Source organism: Canis lupus, chromosome 21 (genome assembly GCF_011100685.1).
Source record: "Canis lupus familiaris isolate Mischka breed German Shepherd chromosome 21, alternate assembly UU_Cfam_GSD_1.0, whole genome shotgun sequence".
NCBI lineage: Eukaryota > Metazoa > Chordata > Mammalia > Carnivora > Canidae > Canis > Canis lupus.
In genome coordinates this window covers 10,750,018-10,777,120 of record NC_049242.1, presented here as the reverse complement: position 1 = coordinate 10,777,120, position 27,103 = coordinate 10,750,018, and the positions used below count along the sequence as shown (strand labels likewise).

General features: G+C 35.5%; 1 protein-coding gene across 4 annotated transcripts in view; it reads right to left on the bottom strand.

Moving 5' to 3' along the window:
- The window catches only part of NOX4 (NADPH oxidase 4), a 161,439-nt gene that overhangs the window by 84,317 nt on the left and 50,019 nt on the right, over nucleotides 1-27,103 (bottom strand). For all 4 annotated transcript variants that reach the window (XM_038568349.1, XM_038568350.1, XM_038568351.1 and 1 more), the window contains 3 exons: nucleotides 12,308-12,524; nucleotides 9,938-10,102; nucleotides 9,562-9,624 (listed from right to left, as the gene is read on the bottom strand). In XM_038568349.1, the coding sequence (XP_038424277.1) occupies nucleotides 9,562-9,624; nucleotides 9,938-10,102; nucleotides 12,308-12,524 (445 nt within the window). The remainder of the gene's footprint in view (nucleotides 1-9,561; nucleotides 9,625-9,937; nucleotides 10,103-12,307; nucleotides 12,525-27,103) is intronic.

The following is a 27,103-nucleotide window of genomic DNA, read 5'->3' as shown; positions in this document are numbered from 1 at the left end:
AACAAAATATAAAACCCAGACTTTAAGCCCATAAAGGTCCAAAGAGGAAGAAGAACCTGAACATGTGAATTCTGGATCTAACTTTGTCATCAATTGTGTTACTTTGGTTACTTTGATCCCTTAAAGAATCTACCCTTTAGATATCCCATCTCCCCAACCATAAGCAAAAAAACCAAAGTTGGTGTTTGGGCTAGAAGTTGTTTTTTTAATTGATGTAGAGTTGACATACAATATTATATTAGTTTCAGAGATACAACATGGTGACTTGACAATTATATACATTATAAAATGCTCACCACAATAAGTATAATCACCATGTGTCACCATACAAAGTTATTACAATCTTTTTTTAAAAAAATTTTATTTATTTATTCATGAGAGACACAGAGAGAGCGAACGAGAGAGGGGGCGGGGGGGAGGGGCAGAGACACAGGCAGAGGGAGAAGCAAGCTCCATGCAAGGAGCCTGACAGGAGACTCGATCCCAGGTCTCCAGGATCACACCCTGGGCTGCAGGCAGTGCTAAACCACTGAGCCACCTGGGCTGCCCAAGTTATTACAATCTTATTGGCAATATTCCCCAAGCTACACTTTTTACCTCTGTAACTTATTTATTTTATAGCTGGAAGTTTGTGCCTCTTAATCCCCTTGGACTATAAATTTTTAAAGTTCAATGAGTTTAGATAAGCTAGGATTTTTTATGTGTCTCATATTTAATTTCAAGTTTTAAAAAAGAATTTTCTCACAAAATATATATTTACTACAGTTTTTATATATTTATAAATATATAAATGAATATAAATATGTCTAATAAATAAATACATTTAAATGTTACTTGTGGTGGAAACTGGTGCCTTGCTCAGATCTTCCTTTCCCCCACCCCACCCCCACCAGCCTCCCAATTTTCAGGATCAAAACACTAATTCCTCAATCTCCCACCTGTTTCAAGTGTTTCCAGCAGAGCTCATTTATTGAGCACCTCCCCACCCCCCAAGGAACTGCTAGCCATAGAAGGAAGCTTCTATGCCTCTGTCTTAGTATCTCTCTCTGGAGATATCTCACCTCCAAAGACTGATCAGCTGGAGAGCACAAAGTTTTGGCCTCATGACTGCAACATATGAAAACACTGAACTGTCATTTTATGCAGAACTCCTATCAGATCTGCTGAGGCCTCTGCTGAGACTTTAGCACAGTTCAACTTTTACCTTGTGTTCTCAGTCCCTTACTCCTTAATAGATGTTGTCCCGAGCGAGCACACTTCCCAAAACCTCCCTCAGGAAAATCTTTACCTTTCAGTCTGTTTCCCAGGAAACCCAACCCAAGGCACTCATCCTACAGGCTAGTCGACCACAGGAGGCAAATCTTCAGTTCCCTCAAATGACTGTTTCTAAACCAATCTGTGGCCAGGACTTAGTTACTCCATGCTGCAGAATGAGGCAAACAAAACAAAACAAAACAACCCAGTTCAATCCTGTCTTGGTTCTTCAGTCATTCTCTGAAATAAGAACCATAACAGCTACAAACTTACTGAGAACTTACTATATGCCAGGCACCATGCTTAGCACTTGATTACGTCTTTCTAATTAAGAATATAAATAATAGTGAAAGGGAATAGAAGGGAAGGGAGAAGAAATGGGTAGGAAATATCAGAAAGGGAGACAGAACATAAAGACTCCTAACTCTGGGAAACGAACTAGGGGTGGTGGAAGGGGAGGAGGGCGGAGGGTGGGGGTGAATGGGTGACGGGCACTGAGGGGGGCACTTGACGGGATGAGCACTGGGCGTTATTCTGTATGTTGGCAGATTGAACACTAATAAAAAATAAATGTATTATTAAAAAAAATAAAAAATAAAAATAGTTTCCTTACTACAAAAAAAAAAAGATTCAGAATAATTTTGCAAAGAGAAGTTACTATTATGGACCACATTTAATAAAGAAGTAGGTCAATGGTTATAGTACTAAGTGGGGGATCTAGGCCTCCAATCCAGGCTGTTGGATTCCAAAATCCACCATCTAAACACTGCACAGTGGCCTCTGATCACCATCAGTCCTGTCAGCAAACACCTGCCTGGAGGTTCTGCTGGAGAGAATTCCAGGTGCATTAGCAGAAAACAATCACAACTTCCTAGGAAAACCTACCAGAGTAGCATGTCTTTCTTGTGTAAGAAGTCAGTGTCAGTATAAGAAACACTGTAGCACTTTAAGTAATTAAAATTCCAACTTCTGGATTCCTAATTAAATCAGTATTCAAAAATTAGTTTAACTTTAACTGAAATTGTAAGACATATGATAGTACTTCTGTATCTTATATTTTGTAAATATTTTTTGTATTTTCAGCTTTAAAAGCTTTATCTCCATTTTTAGAAATAAAAGTCAAACTACTGAATTTATAATTTGATTTTCCTGTACATTGGCACAGTATATGAAAATAAGCATTAGATTTTTTTCTAGCAGCAGAGGTTAACCTTTAACTCTCCACAACAGAGAAAAGCTAATAGTACAGACAATCCAAAACTTTCAATTGTGTCCTTCTCTTAACATTTTCATAGTTTCAGTAAATTTCTCTCCTAAATAGCAATCCTGTTTTGTTGCTGGACTCCAGCAACATGGCTTTCCAGAAACAATAGGAGTTTCAGAAACATAAAAGTCCTTGAGGCACCTGAGTGGCTCAGTCAGATAAACATCTAACTCTTGATTTCAGCTCAGGTCATGCATGATCTCAGGGTCATGGGATCAATCCTCACATCGGACTCTGTGCTCAGCGTGGGGATTGCTTGAGATTCTTTCTCTGTCCCTCCCTTGCTTGTGTGTACACTCTCTCAATAAAATCTTAAGAAAAAAAAAAAAAAGAAAGAAAAATGTGAATTCCCTAAACATCGATGGATGGTGAGGCGGGAGAGAGTATAAAACAGCTAGCTAGCAGCATGCCTTTCTGCCAGGGTGGTCCATGTTTATATCTCACCTGTGCCATCATCAGCTGTGTGACTTTGGACATGTAATTTAACCTGAGGCACATTATTTCCTGCATCATATAGGATGAACAATACATGTCTCATAGGAATACAATAAAAATTTTAACTATAATATTTTCAAATTTTGTGAAAGAACTTCTTAGGCACTTAATTAGTAGGGATTATTATCCTTAACAAAGATAAAGTGTTTACACACTTTTTAGTGGGAATCAGCAAATGGGAAATTGCTTTGTTCTGCTTTATTTCACAGGAACCCTTAAGGGAAATACCCAGAGAAAATGTTTGAGAAGCATGCATTTTACATGTAAGTGCCAAATCGAAGTAATGAGACAAAAAGAAAGAAATGGCAGGAAAAGACAATAAATTAACATAATTTACATAATAGCATGATGTAAAATTTAGCTGAAAAATGTTTGCTTTGCTCAAATTCATTCCTAGGCAGCAGCAAGATTTGCCTCTTTTCCCTCTTATGAAAATAGAAACTCCCTTGAGGGATAGTAGGAGCGAGCTAGCCAGTAACCCCCCAAAATCTGGGAAGGCTACAGACCATTTCCTAAGCCTACACAAGTACATGATACACAGATGGCCTGATGAAAAGAACTTCCTTTGCCTTAACTTTTTTTTTTTTTTTTTTTTTTTTTTTTGCGGAAGCCAACTATTGTTACAATTTAAACTATGAGCTACAGATACAAAAAAAAAAGTGATATTTAAAATAGGATGAGAACATATAAAATGTGACTATAAAACCAAAACTTGCAAAAAGAAGACCTATTTCCTAAGAAACATTGATAGCATTTGTCAGGTAAGCATGGAAATTAGGAACAAGGGATGTACCACTGCTAGCCCAGGGAATGAGGCTTAGGAGATGAAAAAGGACCTATTGTATCTGCCCAGATGTTACCCATGGATTGTTTTCCTTTGCCTTTGGTGTTTCTCCTGCAACCAAATTCATAAGTACATTCCCCTGGCCTCTTCTGAGCTTAAGAAAAGCTTCTGACCCTACAGATTAGACTCAGAATTGGCAACCTAACCTTTAACTGAAAGCCATTTCAGCCATAAGCATTTCTTCTTTTTCTTTTTAATCTGTAACTTCCTTTTTTCCAGCTTCATCTTCCAGAGTATGCAAAAAAAAAAAAAAAAGAGGAAAAGATCATCTATCTACAAAGTATTTCTGGAGCTAGGTCCCAAAAACTAGTTATATATTAGGTGTTTTTCACTATTTCAACAGATTTGAATTGGGTTACTCTGTGTCCCAGACACTATGCTGTGAATGCATCTTTGAAAGGGCTCCTGGACCTTCTGATTAGGAGTAAAGTAGGCATTAAGCAAATAATCTAACTACAATAGCATTGAAGACAGTACACAGGTGCTTATAAGAGGAAAAGATCAAGAAACAACCTAATATGAAGAATCCCTGAAGGCTTCTCAAGAAGTGACATTGAGATGAGTTGGGAAAGATGAGAAGGGTTGCCCAGGCAAAGACAATGTCAGGCATTTGGAGTGAAAATAAGTAGAAGCAGCAGAAAGAGTTTGGTCCCCAAAGCGAAAAGACTAGTTAGTTTACATCAACACCCAAAAGAAGGAAAGTGAGAAAGTGTTAGTAAATGGCTGAATAAAATTTATTAAAATTGAATAAGCAAATGGGTCAACTTCTCAGAACTAGTAATATGTTAAGAGGCACTATGAATTTATTTTTTTTAAAGATTTTATTTATTTATTTATTCTTGATAGACATAGACAGAGAGAGAGAGGGGCAGAGACACAGGCAGAGGGAGAAGCAGGCTCCATGCCAGGAGCCCGATGTGGGACTCAATCTCGGGACTCCAGGATCACACCCTGGGTCAAAGACAGGCACTAAACTGCTGAGCCACCCAGGGATCCCAGCACTATGAATTTCTAAGAGTGATGTATCTCTAGCAGTATTTTCCAAACTATTTTAGGTCCAAAGAAAAATGCATTTTCTTTCTCATTTTTTTCTCAGAGAATTTTCAAAGGAGCATATTCCTTTAAGAAAACTAAAGAAGTAGCCTGAAAGAAGTAGAAGGAATAAAGAAGAATCTTTTAATTGAAAAAAGTAAGAAAGACAGAAAACTGGGATGAATACAGAATTCCAAGCATCCAACCTCTTTGCCTCTATCCAACGCACTCATGGACTTGCATCTTCTGAAATGAGCCTGCCCTGGCTTAGAGGCTTAGTGCTGAGGGCTCACCAGGCCACCACCAGAGTCAGGGCAGTAGGTGATGGTCCTTTGCTACAGCAGGTTGCTCTTAAGGAGACTCAGGAGTGCTGAGCATACCCAAGAGATGAGGAGCTTTACTGCCTCCCCACCACCCAGGCAAACACATCCTATTTCCCAAAGCAGGCACTAAACCATCATTTGTTCTCAAAGAATAATGTTCTTCCTATTCTCACGCCTCAGGATCCCACAGGAAAAAAAAAATATAATAATCTTTCATTCACATGACAAAAAATGTCAAGTATCTGAGAATATTCTTATATCATTTTCACTCTTGTTTAACTTGTTTTATCCTTATACTGCTATCCTACCTTTTCTTTTGATTCATATCCAAACCCTATTATTTGGGAGTAGATGACTCCAAATACGGAAAATAATTATGAATTTGAAAATGAATCAAATTCTCTTTCAAAGGTTTCTACCACATAACAGTATTCAAGAACTCATAGCAGCCAAAATAACTTACGGAACCCCAAAAAGGATTTTAGTTGAGTAGGCAAAAAAAAATATATATTTTAGGTGATGATATTCATGAAGCTAGGTCCCAAAAGCTCAGAGTCCCCAGAATACGAGTTAGGCACTGTGACCCCTCACCTTTTCTTCTGCCTCCTAATTTTCCCTTCTCATCCTAGAGCATCGTAATGACGCACATTAGCACCATCCTAAGAGCACTTATAAGCTGTGTTGGGCAAGTATTGACCTAGCATAATGGCTCTCAACTGCCAGCAATTCTGACCTCCAATAACCCTTCAGGGGTTATTTAACAATGTCTGGAGACATTTTTCATCATCACAAGTCAGGGGTACTATTGGCAGCTAGAAGGTGGAAGCCACCAGTGTTGGTAAACATCTTGTAATGCACTGGACAACATGCCACATCAAAGAACTATCTGACCCAAAATGTCAATAATGCCGAGGTGGAAATCCTTCTAGCTCAAACCTCCTAACATTCCAGGGAGACAGCTTTCTAAGTTTCTGAATTGGTCTCATTGATAGAAATGTCTTCATCATATGGAATAAAAATTTATTTCTCTAAAACTTTTTACTATTAGTCTTATTCTATACCTTGGGATCCCAAAGGAAAAATATCTAACCCTTCATCTACATGACAGATCTTCAAAAGCTGAGACCGCTGTGATATCCCCAAAATTTCCTATTTTCAGGTTGGAAAACCACATGTTGATGTCCTATCCCTGCTTCTTATAATAATATAATAATAATATAATAATAATAATAATAATTGCAGAAGTGAAGGCAAAAATCTGAATTAAAAGGGAATATTCCAAAAAAAAAAGGAAATATTCTGAGATCATTAAAAATTACAATAGCATTGTTACCATGGTACTGACCACCAACCAGAGATACCCTCCCAGGCACAGAATTCATCAGTGACAGAGCTGGGGCTGAATTGTCATGTTCATGTTCCCTGTGTAAATACTACCATTTTACATCACACATAATTGTTCTCCTTTTCTCAACTCTGATTCCTACTCCCAGTTCCTCTTCTGTCTGTTCCCTTTCCCTGCTTTTCTCAGCTTCCCAACAGAGCCTACAGCCAGCCACAGGGCTATTACAGCGCTTACCCCAATCACCTGCTTGGGAAGCAGATCAGGCCAATTGGGAGCCCTTATGCCCTACATGGCATTCTTTTCCGAATTTCTCCTTTTGCCCTGGGAAAGAAAGAATCCTAGGATGACCGAAAGAGACTAAATCTAGAAGCCTCTTCTTGGCATGTACCATAAGACAGAAATTCTTGAGGAGCATAAACATTTTCAGTGATACAATGTACGCTAAAAAGTAAACTATCTTCTCTATTTTTACTAAAGCTGGGTGATGAGAACATGGCAGATGAGAACATGGCGGTCCATTATACCATTTTCTCTACTTATGCATACGTTGCGAAATACTTTTGTAAAGAAGAAAAGCAACCCCCTTTTCTCTGTATTTAACATTCCACAGCTGCCTTTCTTTCTTATTCCATATACTCTATTTAATGCTATGGTGAAGAAATTATTTTCAAAATAAAGTCTCAAGTTGCACACCTTAAATATATACAATTTTTCATTTTTTCTTTTTTTTTTTTAAGATTTTATTTATCTATTCATGAAAGGAAACACATAGGCAGAGGGAGAAGCAGGCTCCCTGCAGGAGCCCAATGTGGAACTCGATCCCAGGACCCCGGGATCACAACTTGAGCCAAAGGCAAACACTCAACCACTGAGCCACCCAGGCACTTACAATTTTTCATTTTTCAATTACACTTCGATAAAGCTGGAAAAAAAAAAAAAACACAGAGTCGAACACAAAGAAGGATTAACTTTGGAAGTAAAATATCCTATGACCCCCAGAATAGACCAATTTTTTTAACTACTTAAAATAAACATACCTGTGCACTTTCTCCCTATTCCATTTTTTCCCTTCTTTTTAATGTTATCAACTTCAGATTTATGGGATGCATGAAATTAGAGAAATGGAAATGTATCTTAAAAGTAGCAGAACTAAACACGGTGCTTCTGACTGTAGTGGATGCAATCATGTGAAAATGCCTTCATGATTCAGCTGAAACTTCATAGAGGAAGGTTTGTTCATCACATTTATTTGCCATGGATCCTACGGTCTCAGGGAACTACGGCCATATTAAAGCATATCGTATGACGTGCGTATCCAAGAGCAGTGAAGGGCATGATGCGGCTACTTGGCTCCTGGTGATGGCTGCGTCCTGGACTCTGAGGTCCCAGTTTTGAATCTTATTAGGGCAACTAAGTTTTCACTATTCCTCATAACAACACGTTTCCCCTCTCACTCTAGACAACTGCCCACACAGCACCAGATGAAAGGTGAGGCAGGGTCTACCCCACTGCCCTCCCCACTCTCAAATAAATAAATTTTTAGAAAGAAAAGAAAGAAAGAAAAGTGGTTGCCATTTCCAGTACAGCCCCACCCTTAGATCCCAGCATTAGGAACCAGTGATTTTTTTCAGTCCCCCATCTGTTCAATTTGATTTGCGTAACTTAAGCATATATTTAAACATGTGGGTCCTGGATCCTGTTCTTAGTTACTTTTGCTAGAAATTGGAAAAAAAAATCTCAGTTTCCATCATCAATGGGAAATACTAAATAAATTATAGTGAATTATGCAGTCCTTAAAAAAATGAGACAGGGCATGTGCCTTTGGCTCAGGTCATGGTCCCCAGGTCCTGGGATGAAGTCGCACATCAGGCTCCCCGCTCAGTGGGGAATCTGAATCTCCCTCTACCCTACCCCCTGCTCATTCTCTCTCCCTCTCTCTCTCATGCTCTCTCTCAAATTAATAAAATCTTTTTTTAAAAAATGAGGCATATGCAAATACAGTAACATGGAAAGCTGTCCATTATATATTATTGAGTGAAAAGAGCAAATTATAAAATAAATGATCCAGCAAACAAATGTCAAACATCTATCTATGCCTAAGTATATAGGAAAAGGTCTGGAGGAATATACGTCAAATTCTGAGAAAGAGGATTGAGGGCAGCCCTGGTGGCGCAGCAGTTTGGCGCCGCCTGCAGCCTGGGGTGTGATCCTGGAGACCTGGGATCAAGTCCTATGTCTGGCTCCCTGCATGGAGCCTGCATCTCCCTCTGCCTGTGTCTCTGCCTCTCTCTCTCTCTCTCTCTCTTTCTCTCTCTCTGTGTTTCTCATGAATGAATAAATAAAATCTTAAAAAAAAAAAAGAAAGGATTGAAAAGTGGGGAAAAATGAGGAAAAATGAATTGTATACTTTCTGATAATAGGCTTATGCTATATTTATAATGTAAAAAAAGAATGTTAAAAAATGTCGAATAGGGCTAAAAATATTTGGTAAAGCCATTATTTAGCCAGATCTTCACCTGCCCATTATTTATTCCATTTTATTTTTCCGACTTTATTTTCCCTTCCCTCCCCCACACTTTGGACACCAAATACTACAAACTTTTTCTTTTCTAAACACTGATTGGATTTTTGTATGCTTCCACCTCAACTCAGAGTACCCTCTTCATCACTAAATTCAATCTCTCCAAATAAAACCATACATAGAATATTTTGGTACATATTTCATAAAAGGAAAATGTAAATATCCAGGAAATTTTCCATATTTCAAATCATCAAGCTTTAATACATTTTAAGTATTGCTTCCTGAATTGTAAAGTGTTTGAAAATAATAAATAGCTACAAAGTTTCTGAACAGATAATATTTCTTTTATTTTCTAAATGGCTTACTTGAACATTTAGGTTATTATGATGTCCTTGAATGATTTTTAGAGTGAAGTAAAATACACACACATAAAAGAAAAAGATGTCACTATGAAATTATAAAAATCAAAAACAAGTTTCTTACCATTGTGAGGGTAAATGGATGGTTTTCTAAGGCAGACACACTGGGACAATGTAGAATAATATACTAAAAAGCAACAAACATAATTTTTAAATGACCAAGAAAGAAGTTAAAGTATTCTAATAATGGCACGAATACTAATTTTCAAAAATGATTTAAGGATAAAGGGAATTTGGGGCACCTAGATGGCTCAGACCGTTAAGCATCTGACTCTTGATTTCAGCACAGGTCATGATCTCAGGGTTGTGAGATCAAGCTCTGCGCTGGGCGTGGAAGCTGCTTAAGATTTCCCCTCTCTCCCTCCCCCTCGGACCCTCCCCTCCTAAAATTAAAATTAATAAATACATTAAAAAATAATAGTTGCTGAACACTGACTCACCTGGCCAGGTCTTGCTTTAAAATTTTCTTTGATCATTCGGATTTCCATGACATCTGAGGGATGACTTATGACCGAGATGATGGTGACCGGTTTATTGCTCCGGATACACCTGTAAAGTCTTTCAGCACAATACAGGCACAAAGGTCCAGATATCCAAAGCCAGGTCTAATGGAGAATTTTTAAAATATACTTTAAGAAATATTTGTGTTGTAGGAATATTTATATCCTGTTCAATTGTTTATTTCATACATTATAGTAATGGCATTGTAATCTGTATTTTAAATAACAAAATGCAAAGAAAAGTCAGTAAAAACAAAGATGCTCACTACAACTTACTCAAACAAGATTAAACATAAAACAAAAGAAGTGACACACTAACAGGTATGCACACTTTGTTTCATATTTCCTTCTGTGCATGCACAGTAAATACATAATACATGTATATGCAATATCTTCATCTAAAAAAGAAGGGAAGTTAAATTTCAAATAAATCTAAAGATGATTTTAGAAAAAAGAAGTACCAATCCAATGTTTGTTTAAAAAAAGAGAAAATCCTGGATATGTGTATGAATTTTTAACATATTAAAATGCTTTATTTTTTAAGAGTAATTAGAATTCTTCAAAATGTCAGGTAAGGTTCTTATTAGAATTTTTTTACTTTTATTTATTTATTTTTATGTGAGTGTAGTTCATATACAATGTTATATTAGTTTCAGGTGCACACCTTAGTGATTTGACAAGTTTATACATTATCCCACGTTCACTATAAGTGTAGCTACTATCTGTCCCACTACATCACTATCATAATATCACTGACTGTTTTTCTTATGCTATGCCTTTTACTCAACCCTGGGTATTTTTAATGCATATGACATGTATGTATAATGTACACATACATAATGTATATACAGTGTAAAATATGTATATGAACATATTTTAAAATAGAAGATATACTAATCATGTTGCTTACAACTTTTACATAATAAAAGTAATATGAACAGAAGGTATTCTATAGAATTTGAAAGTGTACCAATTTTGAATGTGTGCTGGATGGATAGCCCTGATCCCAGGGTAACTCACTGCATACTCTCAGAATTATAGATGCCTGTCCTGTGTGGCCAATTCTCCTCTTAGAAATGTACATTATATTTACCTCATCACTGAGAGGCCTCTGACCCAAACTTATTTTAATGGTTACTTTTTAAGATCTTATTTACATGGCTATTTCAGACCTTTTCCTTCCATGCAGATTATGCCTCTTCCTGATATTTACTTTGATGCTGTGTGAGTAGCAGGCATCACAACAAGCCTTGCAATACAGCAGGCTTTCAACTTTGAGATAGTCACTTACTTTTGGAGCATTAAGTTTCACAGAAGTAAAACAGGTATCACAGTACCTGCCCTACCTAACAGCATTGTGTGAAGCCCAGAAAACTTTGAAAATTGCAAAATCTATTAGAAATCTTGAGGATTATTATTAAAAAGTAAACACAAGGCAACACACTCACTCCAGAGTCATCTACAAATTCATTCTACTTTTTGACTCCTCTTTCTTCCCTTCTGAAAAAAGACATTCAACATCACTGTCCCATACTACCACCTGCTACAGGCAAAGAGTACAGGGTGTTAATTCCCACATTGGCAGCTCCCATACCCACATAGGAAGATTAGGGCTCTTATGGAACCACTCGCCGGGTAATTTGTGCAAGAAGTTTTCCAAGAGCAAGCATTTTAGTCAAACATCTGGTTTTGTACTCTACTTCTGCCATGTATTATTGAAGAATTTGCTCGAGGTATTATATGTATGTAAGCCATAATTTCATCTTCAGAAAATTAAGGATGATAGTAATTGCTTCAAAGGGCTATTGTGAATATTAAGAGAAATTATGCCTGCAGTACCTTTTAGCATAGTACTTAGCAGATAATATCAAACATTTGACAACTTGATTTTACAATTTATTTAAAATATTATACATAATATCATACCATATTATTCTATACCATAATAATAATTACTGTATTAGTCCTTTTGCTATTGTTTTTATTATCCAACCTATTTTTCTCAATGGCTAGGGAAACTATCCTTGTCACCTCTCCTTTGGCAAGTACCATTGCCACAGTATGCAAAGATCATATAGTCAGGTAAGCAGGAATTTTCAATATCTTGTAATATCATAGGTCTTTCTCCTTGAACTGCCAGATGCCTCTAATGGAAAAATAGATGCTATCTTGCAATTGAAACATCCTGAATTGTTCTATAAGAATAATTGCTTTATATACCTTCAAAAGCATGTTTAAATGAAATGCTGATGAATTATTATGGAAATATGGACTTTAAGGAGACCATCAAAGATATCAAATTAATCTGACCTGTGGAAAATTAGCTTGGAACCTGGGCTCTTCCATACAAATGTTCACAGATCTGTTTTGGGTAAGTTCATCTGGTTTCGAAAGTCCTCCGGGGAAAGATTCATGAAAATGTTCTGAGCGATAGTTTGGTAAGTGGATATTCTGGTAGCGGGTTCCATTAATATTGATGCAGCCAGGAGGGTGGGTATCTAAATTAGCTTGATACTTCAGCAGCCCTCTGAAGTTATATTAAGGGAAAAAAAGGAAGATGAAAACGAAATTGAAATCAGAGAATACAGTATAAGAAAATAGCCTTTTTTTCTTATTAACTTTCCACAACATTATTAGAAGTAATTGAGAAATCCTAAGACTTAATAAATTCTTTACTATGGGACTAAACCAAGAGTTTTAGTCCTTAAACAAATACCACAAATATATAATAGGAAAGAATATATCAAGCTTCTCAACAATTCTTGAATTGCACAGCCTTTATTTCAACTCTGTTAGCTATTCATATAATCATATGAATGATTATATGATCATCTAACCAAAACACCAGTTTCACTTCAATAAATACTATATGATGAGTACTTTTGCTGTATCTTCAAACACAAATGGGAGAGTATAGGGATCATATTTGATTTGGCTAAGACTGGATAAAACAGGCCTTGTTGATTGATAGAGATATAGTAAAACAAAAAAAAAACAAACATAATAACAGGAACTGGACAGGAACTGGAAGCTTACATCACCTTTGGTCCAAAAATAATTAATGTATAGCAATTAGACCCCACACATGTTTATTTGTCAATTCTTCCATAAACAAAATCACATAAAAAAACTAAAATAATCAGGCAAGAGAGCCTACAACCCTAAAGTACCATTCTGATTGTTTCATATTTTGTGACCTTCTAAGACCAACCATTCAATTTTCTGTGGTTTGTGTTGTTTTAAATAAAAAGATCTACCTCAAGAGGATACTGCACCAAGTGATAGATTGTGCAGAACATCAGAAAAGATCCCTACTGTATAAGCAAATCTTGAAGAAAAAATAAAGATTTTTGAAAAGCATTGGAAATCCATCAGTGTGTTTTTATTTTAAAGAAATTAAAATTTGGATATTCAAAACTATTTTTCCTAGTTAGCTAAGAATGTATTTTTAAATTATTCTTCAGGTTACCAAATAATTAACTTTAGTGCATTAAAAAGAGTATATTTTTAGTACATTACAGTTATAATGATTTTATTATTTTACAAATATAATATTTTGAAGCAACAAAAAATATAACATGAATAATAAGACTAAGGAGGTCCAATATATGAAAATTAGAAAAGCAGTGGCCAAGGCAGTCTTTGCTGGAATTCACTATCCATTCAACATGATCATTCTACTTTTGCTTATGTTCGTTCCTTTTCTCTCTTCTTTTTTTAAAAAATATTTTTTTTATTTATTTATATGAGAGAGAGAAAAAGAGAGAGAGAGCAAGCACACACAAGCGGGGGAAGGAGCAGAGGGAAAGGGAGAAGCAGACTCCCCACTGAGCAGGGAGCCCAATGCAGGGCTCAATACCAAGACCCTGAAATCATGACCTGAGCTGAAGGCAGAAGCTTAGCCAACTGAGCCTCTGAGGTGCCCTTCTCTCTTCTTTTTATATTACTTTCTTCTGTATAGCTAATCATAATGAAGTCATTAGAGAGCATATAGTATATGTTATACTATGTATCTAAGTAGCAAGACAGCATTATATAAGTGGCAGTCCATGCACTCATATTTTATTTTATTTTATTTTTATTTTTTCATACACTCATATTTTAAAACAATGCAGTAAATATGGCATAGGTACAGAATAAATTAATGGTTATTATAGAAATGTGAGCAAAGTACATTCACAGAATTCTAGTCATATAATACAATCATTGTGGTATTATACTTGGAAAACCTATGAATTTGATTCAGCTTCCATTACAAATATTTACCCAAACCTGTTGCTCCTACTGACCATCCCAAGGTTGACAGGTGGGTAGGCTAAAATATCAAGCATTTATTTTACTGGCCTGAAACTGAACAAGCATTCGCATAATGCACTTGACACTACTCTAGGTGATTCCTACAAAGCTCAATAAGGAGTCAAATCTGGTTGCTGAACTTCTAAACACTTAAAATCTAGGTTAGAACACATCTTGGGAGAAGCTGAATGGAAGTCAGATCACAGATAATTGGACTAGAGTATTTTAATAAGACCTTAGTAATGTATGGTAAACATCAGGCTCCAAACAGCAATTTACATACATTTCACATTATACGCACAATTGCATGAAACAGGAATTATTATTCCCATTTTATAAATTAAGAAACTAATGTAATAAATTAAATAACACTGCAGGGTCACACAGCTGGTAAGTGGCAGAGCCAAGATTTAAACTCAGTTTAGGGGATCCCTGGGTGGCGCAGCAGGTTTGGCGCCTGCCTTTGGCCCAGGGTGCGATCCTAGAGACCCTGGATCGAATCCCACATCCGGTTCCCTGTGCATGGAGCCTGCTTCTCCCTCTGCCTGTGTCTCTGCCTCTCTCTCTCTCTCTCTCTCTCTCTCTGTGTGACTATCATAAATAAATAAAAATTAAAAAATAAATAAATAAATAAATAAAATCAGTTTAGTGCCGCCGGCAGCCTGTGGTATGATCCTGGAGACCGGGGATCAAGTCCCACATTGGGCTCCCTGCAAGGAGCCTGCTTCTCCCTCTGCCTGTGTCTCTGCCTCTTCTCTCTCTGTGTGTGTCTCTATAAATAAATAAGTAAAAAAATCGTAAAAAAAGAAAAATAAACTCAGTTCTAACTCAAATTCTACGCCCTTCATCTGTCACCATACAGCATGTTAGTTCACTGGATCCTTAAAACATATCTATGAAAAAGGTAAGGAAGAGGAAGATTAATATTTAAGAAAGGATGTCAGGGTTTTTTAAACATCTATTTCTCACTTAAACTTGAAAACAAAATAATCATACAGGATGTTTTGATGCCCATTACACAGATGAGAGACTTAAGGCTTTATTTAGGTTAGAGATTAACTAAATGGTAGTCTAAGCATGGGATTCAGAAACCTCATTCTAAAAACTTATATCATACAAACCAAACCACTTGGCTAAAGAAGTAGACATCAAAGAAGGAGGTTCAGAATGAACAAAAGTCTGGAAATACAGTCAGATAATGCGCATGCGTGTGTGTGTGTGTGTGTATTGGAAGAAGGCTGCTTAACGTTATGCAAAAGCATGGTCTTAAGTGTTCAGGTGGGTAGGACCCCATGTGCTAAAATGATCCTTAGAATGACAAACATTACCATGCAGTACAAATCTTCAGGCCAGCTCAGTCCAACAAAGTGTTGCTATTCTTGGTATTTCAAGGGATATGTAAGATTCTAAAATCCCTTTTAGGAGTGAGTGCCTAGTATGTCTCAGTGATGTGGGCAACAAGAAAGATCAGCATTGTCTGGCATATAGACAGAGTTCCATGTTCCTGAAAGCTCTTTTGTAGTTGGAAAGATTGCATTAAACTCTAGACATATATATTATGTCTGCTGGAATAAATTAGATACTAGAGATTCAAAACAATCATAAAACAATAAAAATCACATATAATACATAACTCAATTTTAACAAATGTGGTCACAGTGGAGTAAATGGATTAAAGAGATGATATATAATATTTATCTTTCAATCCAAATATATCCAAATATATCTAGTCTACATTTCTATTAAAAAATTTTCAGAATGAAATTATTTTAATGGGCACAAAAGATAATGTTAAAGACACATCATATTCTAAGAATGCATATTCTAAAAATTTCAAGAAATTCTGCACCAGTACAAAAAAAATTAGAATTCTATGTTTTACTAGTACAATGAAAGAGTAAGTTATTGCATTTAATTGGACTTGAAAAATAAGTAAAATTATTAGTTTGGTTAGAAGTATACTTCTTCCTTTTCCAAATCTATAACCAGATAGAGCTGTACATGTTTGTTCAATGCACACATTGGTCTTTAATTTCAGGGTGTGGTATATATGAAGAATGGAGGGTTGGGGGAAGCCTAGTACAGGGGTCTCTGATATGGCCATGGGCTGACAGTGTGCTCTTGGGCAGATAGCAGCTCCAAACATTTTCCACTCATTCTAAGATGGGGCCACTGGTCTTTACCACACAAATTTGTTATAAAGTTTATGGAAATAGGCAGAAAGGCATGAAGCATCGGTCTGGTATGCCCGATATTTATTCTTTCAACACGGAGTTCAAAATCTGCCAGTGTCCTTCCATGTGAACCCATCAGTATCTTTGCCATCTTATTTAGCCAAATGTAACCTGAGATTCTGTGTTTTGTTTTTTTTTTGATGAGTGATATTTTTGTTATCATTGTCTGTCTATAGGTCTTTTCTATCTTATCCATGTTTCTTTGATGACAACAATTACAGAAGGAGAAAAAGAAAAGAACATTTTAATGGGGTTTTAAGACAAAGATAACCTATGCGACTTAGCTTGAGAGTAGCTCAAGATAACATAGAGCTCTCAATTAAAAAGGGATTTTTCAAAAATATTTTAGAGAGAGAGAGAACGTGTGTGCATGTGCAGAGGTAAGGGCAGGAAGAGGAAGAGAATCTTGAGCAGGCTCCCAGCTGAGTGCATGCTTGTCTCATGCATTTATATAACCCTGTATGTCCATACTCACTGCCAAACCCTGTCAGCCCTCTAGCAAGTTTCTGGCACATAGTAGACCTTCAATGCATTTCTAGTGCATTGATTTTAAAAGCAAATAGTCACATAATTTGTTTGCATATAGCAAATGCATAGAAGTTAAAATAAAGAGAACAATCTTGTATGTGCTGTTGTTATCTTTCATAATTAAATGATAAATAATTTGAAAGGAAAAATGAGAAGGGGAAAAAATGTCCATGAATGATCAACGGTCTTGAAGATGATGATATAGCAGGGATAGGGGAAGAAAGCACACAGACAATTTAAGAATAGACATGCTTATTACTCATTTTTTAATTGTATTATGTTCCAAAGAAGAGATTCTGAAATATCTTTGGAATGTCTAGTGTTCTTCTATCGTGAGAAATCAAGGATTTTACAGATTTTATCAAAATACATGGTTGTAAATGCTATTGTTTTTGTACTCATAGGGATATCAAGATGTGCTTTCAAAACTCAACAGCGTTTCAGAAAATAGATTTCTTTCTTTTTTTCCTTTATCCTCAAGAGGCATTACAGTTATACTACCATTTAAGTGGCAAAGTCAGAGAAAATAATACAGTACACAGAATAAATCCCATTAGGTTACAACATAGAAGTCATAAAAATATTTTATGGCAAAAATTAAGTATCACAAAATGCCATGCCTGCCAAAAAGGAGAATCACGAAATCATTTACTTTAATTGCATGTTAAAAATGTCTAACAAATGCAGTGTCACTTACGTAACCTTTATGTTTGTGATTTTAATCCTTTTTTAAAGTAGACAAAAAAAAATCCTTGTCCTATGAGAAACCTACTTTTTTCCTATATTCTATAAAGAGAAAAATAGAACAACCTGTTTCTGACTGTTCTTTTTACTTTGTTTAAAGTACAAAAAAAAAAAAAAGAGCTTAGGAAAACACATCCAAATTTATTATTTCAAAACCCATTGGAATTCACTGACTTCTGTGGAATCCACTATAATGCATACTACTTAAGGTCATGGATTTGTCCTGTGCCTCAGCTGCATTGCTGGTGCCTAGAACAGTGCCTGTAATCTACAGCAAGTGTTCAAAATATAATATATTCATTGAATGAATTCATGAATGACTGGAAGTATACATACAACTTTTTGTTTTGGTTGTTGTTAAACCACATGACACAGAGGGGAGTTTGAACTCATAGTCCTACTTCAAAAAAGATGTCTAGATGTTAGATAGTATTTAGTAGAGTAACCCATGTAAGCACATTCACGTTTGTAAGAAATACCATTAAATCAATCTGCAACTTATGTTATTCCTCTTCTTCCTTGATTATTGCTAAGTTGAACCTGAGATCTCAGCCCTGCCCTGACCCTGACCAATTCTAATCCAAGCACACAAGTTATCAAGGGAGTCAAGTTATCACCTACTTGTTAGCATCATATTGAAGTGAAGTGCTTTCCTAAGCTAAGGATCCAGCATACATCTGGGAACCTCTTAGCATTTGAGTACATATTGGATCAAAGCTTTTACTTCCATCCCCACTTTGTCTGGTCTAGACATGTCCTTGTCTCTTCATTCTTTCCTGGATGCTTGCTATGGATCCCTGAGAGTATTCACATCCTACAGCTTGACTGGAGCACATACTGAGACTAGCTCGTGCTGATGGTGTTGTCCAAGGTACAAAACTGGGCAGCACAGACAGCCAGCATTATGGGTGTGTGAGCTTTGCAGTCTCATGGAACCATGCTCTTAGAAAGGCCCTGTTCTGTTGCTATCTTGAAATACTTAAAATTTTTTTATCAAAGGGCCTCACATTTTCATTTTGCAGTGAGCCCTGAAAATTAAGTAGCCTGCCACAGACACTATGCAACTGGCAAAACTAATCCCTGGAGCCTAAGAACGCAGGATCAAGACCGGAACATTCCTTAAGTATGTAAAGTTAACAGGTCATTTTACAAACTTTCCTCAGCTGAAAAAGTGAGATAGTACATGTTCCTCTCGACTCCACAGGTATATAAAAGCAAAGGACTTTAATCTCTTGGGAAGAAAAACATGTATAAGCATCCAGTATTTGTTAGTATATGCTCTGCTTTCAGGCTTCACTAAAATGGCAGTGGGAATAAAAGAATTATTTCACATTTCAGAAAAACACTAAGGTACTAAAAATATTTCTTAAATGTAGCCCTTGTTCCTTCTCCTTCCTCCCCAACTTTTTTACTCTGTAGTGCCAGCCAAGACCACTTGTTATTATGAGTAAGATCCCAGAAGGAAAAGTGAGATTAAAATTATGTGAGAAAGTATTTGGTCTGAAACTCACTATTCCTATCCTCACAGTGGGGAAAAAGTAAACTCACAATTTAGATTCAAAATTTGTAAACAAAGATAGCTTCCAACACAAATGAATTTATAGATGTGCAAATGCTCTGTAAAACTATATCAATCCACTCATACATATGGAATCCTCATGGGAGAAACTGTCACAAGACCTCACACCTATGACTACCTGCTTCCAGGATAAAATATCAGCAAAAGTAAATTAATCATAAGACCTTAGTCCAGAATTGCTATACAGAAAAATTATTTTTTACACAAAAATGAAAATCAATGATATGAATGGGAAATTAGAAGTAGGGGGGAAAACATATCTTAAAGACCATAGTTGTACAGAATACTATATTATTAACATATGGAAATATATAAATATTATGTGAGAGAGACTTGAGTTCCAGATAAGAAAGACTTATCTTTAGTCTTCCTTCTTTAGGAATTGTGTTCTCTCTATATATATGGATGAAAAATTCAAAAGCCAAAAAGTGAAAGAAAACAAAGAGATGAATTTTTTTCTTCTGTGATCCAAAGAATTTTTAGCCACAGAATTACACAAAAAATCTCCAACAAAAATGTGCCAATCTGTAAGACAACCAAAATAGTCAAGACTTAAAAACTAATTCCTCTGGCACAGGAATTGATATACTAGTTATACCCAGAGAACACTAAACATAAGTAACAGTCCCAAAAATGGGAATCCAATGGCATTTAAATAAATACACAGATTATTTTTTATTATTATCTGCAATGCTTTAATAATTGAGGAACACTGGAAAGACCTAGAAGAACAACAAATTCCTAGCTAAGAGCCAATTAATACGATTTCACTTAATCCAGCACATACTCAATGATAACTTGGGAAATGGATTCCATTGGTAAAGATGGGTAAGAAACATTCATATCCTCAAAACCACTGCAATTTACTTAGGATATATCCCTGCCATATTGTCTTTTCTCTTTCATATTGGAACTCACAGATACATAATGGGGTAGGGAAAAGAGAACACTGGACTTTTCTACCATTCAACCACTTCAGCTAAAGCCTGATGTTCTATCTTTTACATAAGATCTTATATAATAAAAAAAAAAAAGATCTTATATAATGTATACATATTCTGTACTTCTGGATATACGGTGTTTATGTGAATTTCTCTCTCCCCCTCCCCCCCCGGGTATATTCAAGGAGTATATATGTAGGTTCTTTCTTTTCTTTCTGTGCAATTCCCATTCTCCTTATTCTCTATTGTTAGCAATGAATGACAGGCACTACTCTAAGGCTTGATAACAGGTTTGAAAAGATGTGGGCCACCTGTTGGCTGAATGAAGCACCAAAGACACAGTGTAACAAGAATACTGGTAAGAGTGTCTCTTCCACTGTATTTTTATTAACCCTAGGCTAGAATTCAGATTTTTTCATTGCTATTTTCAAGTTACCTGCAAGAATTTTGGATGTTAAAGTATCACATAGATATTATTTTATTATTAGAATTATTATAGTTATATTTATTATTTGCCATAACAAGGTTGAGCATTTTAAGAAACATTGATAAAACAATATGAAAAAGTTTCATTTTCTTCATACTGTCTTATGGGAGGACATTTCATCTTCAAAACCTTGAATTTATGTAACTTATAATAAAATTGAATTTCTTGCTCAAAACACAAAATACACATATATAATCACCAACTTTTACAGATAAATTAGACAGTTATCCCAGATATTCACATGACATGAATATATTGCATTCATAAGCAAGGTACCTTCCAAACCGTGTATAAATAATTCATTAATTCAAAAAAAGATGAGAAATTAAATGCATAGATTCTGGGGTCAGACTGTGGGTGGTGAATCCCCAGCCCTATCAGGCCCTAGCTAGTAGCTTTAAATAATCATTTCATTTAACCTTCTGTGCCTCATTTTCCCATTTGTAAAATGAGGATAATAAAAGTACTTACCTCATAGTGTTATGAGATTTTAAAAAAACAACTCTGTATGCATCTGGGGGATAGATATGTATATATATATATATATATGTATGTGTGCATAAGTTAGTGCTAAGAGCACATACTGAATATTATATAAACCTTGGAAATAATTATAACTACTATCATTATTATCCTCTAAAATGATAATGTGATTGATTGGCAGGTCCAAAACCATATTTATCAGGTAAATTCTCCTTACAGAAGCCCTCATGTGAAAAGAAAATTGCCCCAGTGTTTCTCATTTTCCCCACAATCTATTGTTTTTAACTCTGGATAAAACGGAAGTGGAGACATAAAATGTATAAATGTAATATTACAGCTCTCCAGTAAAACTCTAGCTTTAAGAGGCTTCATTTAGTTCAGTTACTTTTAACTTCCTTTGGGCCAATTACGGCTTTGGGAATTTAATAAAAGCTAGTGTGTGTGTGTGTGTGTGTGTGTGTGTGTGTGTAATGTATTAAATATAAATATATATATTTACATTCACACACACACATTGTGCATGGAGCGGGGGGGGGGGGGTGCATTCCAGGAATTCATGGATCCCCTTGCAGCCATTCAATGATTCCTGGAGATTATGAATCCAAGTAGAGAACTCCTACTCTACTGAAAGAGAAGTAGGACTTTGAGGTAGAAATAAACGGCATCATTTATAATAATTATGCACACCTACAGGAATTTAAGCATCTAGAAACTATTCAGAACAGGTTACCTGTATGTGTGATGGGTAGTATACAAAAGATTTAGCCATGACTGTCCTCAACCTTCCACTTAACATGGTGGAGGACATTCAGTTGTGATCTGTACTGTGGGACAAAGCTAGGAAAATCTACTGTGTCTATTATTTGAAGGTTCTAGGCTCCCAAATACTCATGTAGAGCCCCTATTTGAGGTAAAGTTTTGTTTTGTGATTCAGTCTCCCTAGAGCTTTCCCCTAATGCCTAGGAATAGAAAAGAATAACCGTTATGTCCTGGTTTATTCACAAGTCACTGCTTAACTATTAATAGGATCCCATTTCATTCTCAGAAGTGTCTAGTTTGGGCAGTACATTATATAGCCAATTAAAATCTAGAGGCAAGGAAAGGAAAATGGAAAAGAAGGTATGGGAAATATATAGTTCTTCCTCAGTGCTAGAATAGAATTGGCTTAACATAACACCTCTGGGCCTTTTTTCCCCTGGGCTTCATCAAGTTCCCACTGACAGGCGCAAATGCCTCTGACCAGAAGGAAGATCCCACAAGCCAGAGTGGGTAAAGAGAGCCCTCAGTGGAAATGGCTTCTAAAAGAGAAGATATTTGAGAATCAGCAACTTTCAACACTTATCCAAATTGCATAAACACCTCTATCCCCCAACAAAATGTTCATACTTTCCTCCTCCTAAGGGCATAGTAGAGGGAGGATAAGCCAGTACAATAAGCCTTACTTCATAAATATTTGTGAACTAACTGGCTAACTTCCTGAGCCTAAACTTCTATGAAGCTGACAGTGCCTCTGGGTCATTAATGTCATTGTTGACAAAGGCTTCCCACTGTGTTCGCCTAGTTTAAAGAATAAATGATTTTAGAAACATGCACATAGAAATCCATTCCTTTTAAATCCTCCTAGAAAAAAATGATTCAAACAATAAAATCACGCTCTACAATGAAGTCTTGCCAGCAAGTAGTCCCAAATGGCAAAGAGCTCTGTATGAAAGAATAATGTACTATGTAATATACAAATAATATATATCAATTTATATAATAAAATAAAGTCTGAGAAGTCCAGCAGAGCTAGCACAAAAATATTATTTACACAATTAATTGGCTCTCATTGCCATACATGCATTTAGGGAGGACCTCCCCCCTCTCTTTTTCAGAATTGTCACATTATAATTCCTCTCTCATGTAAATAAAAAAGTAAAATACAATCACTACCCACCTAACACTTCAAGCTAAAGCCAGTGGGTGTTGACTATGGTAAGATTGAGCGGCCAGGGTGCCAAATCTCATTTACAACGCATTCTCTCCACATGCCTGTCAAAGGAGTAGGGTTAGTCCTCAGCTGAGGCTCTGTGACGTTCATAATTACTTTTCCCTCCAATATCCCTTTCATCAGTAAGTGAGAATGGCAGTATATATCTCCTCCTGATGAGTTTTTCAAATGAAAATAAAGAAATGTCCAGTTACATTCATGTCTGAAAAGGGGAAACAGTTTTGGCTATTTTTCCTTAAATGCCTTCTGAATTGAAATATCTTTAATATAGCATACAAATAGCAACCTCCTAGAAAGGTGTATTAAAAATTAAAAGAAAAAAATTCCTCAGGAGAAGGCTTGTCTTATAAGTCTCAAAGTAAACCTTTATTGTTAAAATCAACTGAAGTTTTGAGACCTCATAGTGTTATAAAAATTGTTGCCCTTTTAAGGAACATTCTTTGATCTGCTAAGCAGTTTTCATTATACTTTCATCAAATTACTTTATAGATAGGGAAATATGGGCTCTTCAAAAATGCTGTGTCTTTATAAAAAAAAAAAGATTCTTCAAACAGTTAAATATAGTTTCTTCCTAACATATCTATTAGTATTGGCACAAGTATATTTTTCCTAATACTTGAATATGTCAATATTATGCCTACATTGCTATATTTACTTATCTAAACCTGAAACAACCCTATGATGTAAGTGACTTTATTAATCCCATCTAATAGTTAAGGAAAAGAAAGGGACAAATTATCTGGCAAGATTGTACAGCTACTAATGATACACCTCGTAATTGCTGTGTTTTCTGACCTCTTAGAAAGGAAAATTAGCATATTTTAAAGATACATTTGACCACTGACTGAGTTTAGTGTATATGAAATTTTTTTTAGGGTGCCATGCAATAGATTTGCTTATAAATAATTTAAAAATCTAAAGTACTGGTAACAAGTATGAAAATTGTGTTAAGCTAAGGGCATGGGTAATCATGGAACAAGAAAGACAACTGGTTCCTAAATAATGGCTATAATATTTGGAGCAAAAAATATAAACTTTCCACGTTGCCAATGTCACATCATATACCTCAAGAGCACCACACTTAGTTTGGTTTAAAAGGGATACAAGGGAAGTATTTCAAACTGCAGCCCCCCTTAAGTTAGTGGTGAAAAAGGTGGATTCAGGAATCTGGTCCCTGGGTTCAAACCCAAACTCGTGTACTAATTACCCATGACTTTTAACAAGTTACTTCGCCTACCACTGCTCCTGCTCTGTCACCTGGACAATGAGAATAATGATAATAATAATAACAACAACAACAACAGCAGCAGCAGCAACAGCAGCAGCAGCAGATTTTACCAGGGTTGGGATAATTTAATGACATCAAACATTAGTAAGGTATAAGCTAGTTCTCAGTGAATATTAACTACTAATATATATATTTTTAAGTTTAGAATAATGATGAGACTTGAAATATCAACAAGCAAGGAATAGATGGAACAGAATTTGAAGGAGAAGGCTCAATGTCCATGGCCCTACAGAGTCACAGACACTGAAATCAGTGAATTAAATTAAAGTAAAATTCTGGTTCAAAAGAAAACGAACTTTGAAAATTAGAGCTTCTCAAAGACAAAGTAGGCTTTTCAAAATTAGATATTTACTTAGATTGTATGGGAGACTCAAGGCATCTTATTCGAGATTTCTTTTAAGCTTCCTTCAAAATTTGAGATTCTATGAAAACAAAATTGACCTTCAAAAATCATTGGAAGCAACTGCTCGTCCTATTACAAAAGTCTGCTTAGGCAGAGAAATCAGTTAACAATCTCTATTGCTTCATCCCCAGAGCCTAAAATTGTCTAATATTTCTGGCCTACGTAGATTCTTCAATTCTGAACTACTAGAATTCTTGAAAATAAAATGTGTTTATACCTGGAAAATAGGCAGTCTAAAATTCTCTCTAGTTCTTCCAACTGATGTTTTAATGCCAAATTAATTACCAATCTGGGATACTAAAGATCATACATTATATTGTTCCTCTATACCTTATTATAGTACTTAGCACACTGATGGAAATAGCACATGCCCAGAAAATACTGATTTCCTTTCCCTATCTAAAGCACATTCTTTAATAGAAATTTCAATACAAATCCAAGTAATTTGTTTTCAATAACTGCACTTTATTTACTCATATAACCAAAAGCTAGAGAATGAAATTATCAAGGTATTTCATAAGCAAAGATGTCTAAGTTCTCAACATTGGCACAAATGATAACAATAGATTTACTTAGATCTTTTATCAATAAAAGAATTTTTTGAGAAATGTTCCCTTTTGAAAAAGCTGTAAGATTTACCACTAGTAGGTTTTCCCATACCAGACGCATAATCTATGTGGCATTATTCAAAATTTAACTTCAAAAGGTTACAAACTCCTAGTTATAAGATGGATAAGTTATGAAGATCTAATGCACAGCATAATGACTATAGTTAACAATACCATACTATGCACTTGAGATTTCCTAAGGGAGTAGATCTTAAACGTTCTTACCAGAGGGGAAAAAAAAAAGATAACTGAAGTGCTGGATGTGTTAATTCAGTTGGTTGGGGTAATCATTTCACAACATATATACATATCATCACACTGTATACTTAAAATATATTGATTTGCAATTTATAATATACACATAATTTTGTCAATTTTACTTCATAAAAATTTAATTTCATAAAAAATGTATACTATGGAATGCTTAGGGGATTATATATTTGTTTAATGATGCTGATTTCAGTATTAGAATAATTGTTTTTTACTTGTTTGTAACAATTAGATTGGTATGAGATTAATTATATAAAATTCACTCTGCAGATGCCTTTTGTTATTTATTTGCATAAATTAAATTCAATTTGTTTATGACCCTTGTTCTACAAAAGTAAAATCAAAATTTAAATATGCCTTCTTTTATGTCCAAAAAATGAAGAAAGAACTCTCAATACAAGCCTCTTGAAACTTAAGAAATCTGTCTGAACTCCTGAACCTTTAAAAAAAATTGACTATTTTGAATTACAAAGAAACAGATATTTTAAGTTTTAACTTAGTACAACATAAAGGCAGAAGAATGCATAATTAATTACACGAACAAATGATTGCATTTTTCTCTCATCTGTTACAGACAGATGAGAGAGACCACAATCCCAGATAAATCAAGATGTTAACCTTTAAAAAACATCTTAACACCAAATTCTTGGCACAGATCTTTCTCAAAAAAATTGAACATAGTAGTAAAATAATATGAGTTTTGGAGTCAGAGTGGTAGTATTTGAATCCAGGATCCATCCGTTAAACTTTATTTAGCAAGTTACTTATTGTCTCTAAACTTCATTTTTTCTGACCTGTAAAGGGGGTTTAATATTATTATTCTTGTAAAACTATGATTCCCTGAGGACATAAAGCTTCCCTATGAAGACATAAAAATTTCTTAAATCATTTTGAATTCAACCCTGGCACACAGTAAGCATTATTAAATTACTGTTAACATTAGTAGCATCTGCTTACTCATGGTTCATTTTATGGTAATAGCCCTGACAGGCAAACAAGTCATTTAAATAACAGAAGGTAAACAAATTTTCTGTACTGAGAGCTTTCTTGATGTCCTAATACTCCATAGAACAGATTACATATTTTCCCTCCACAAAGGGAAAAGAACAGAACCCAGAGCTTCCTCAGACCATGGCCATCTTTGTGTGGCAGGAATGACAACTAGATAATAATGTGTGGCCATGTTTCAGATGCTCTACAACTGTATGTTCTGGAACCTGGTACAGAACAAATTGAGCCAAGACATACAAGGGAG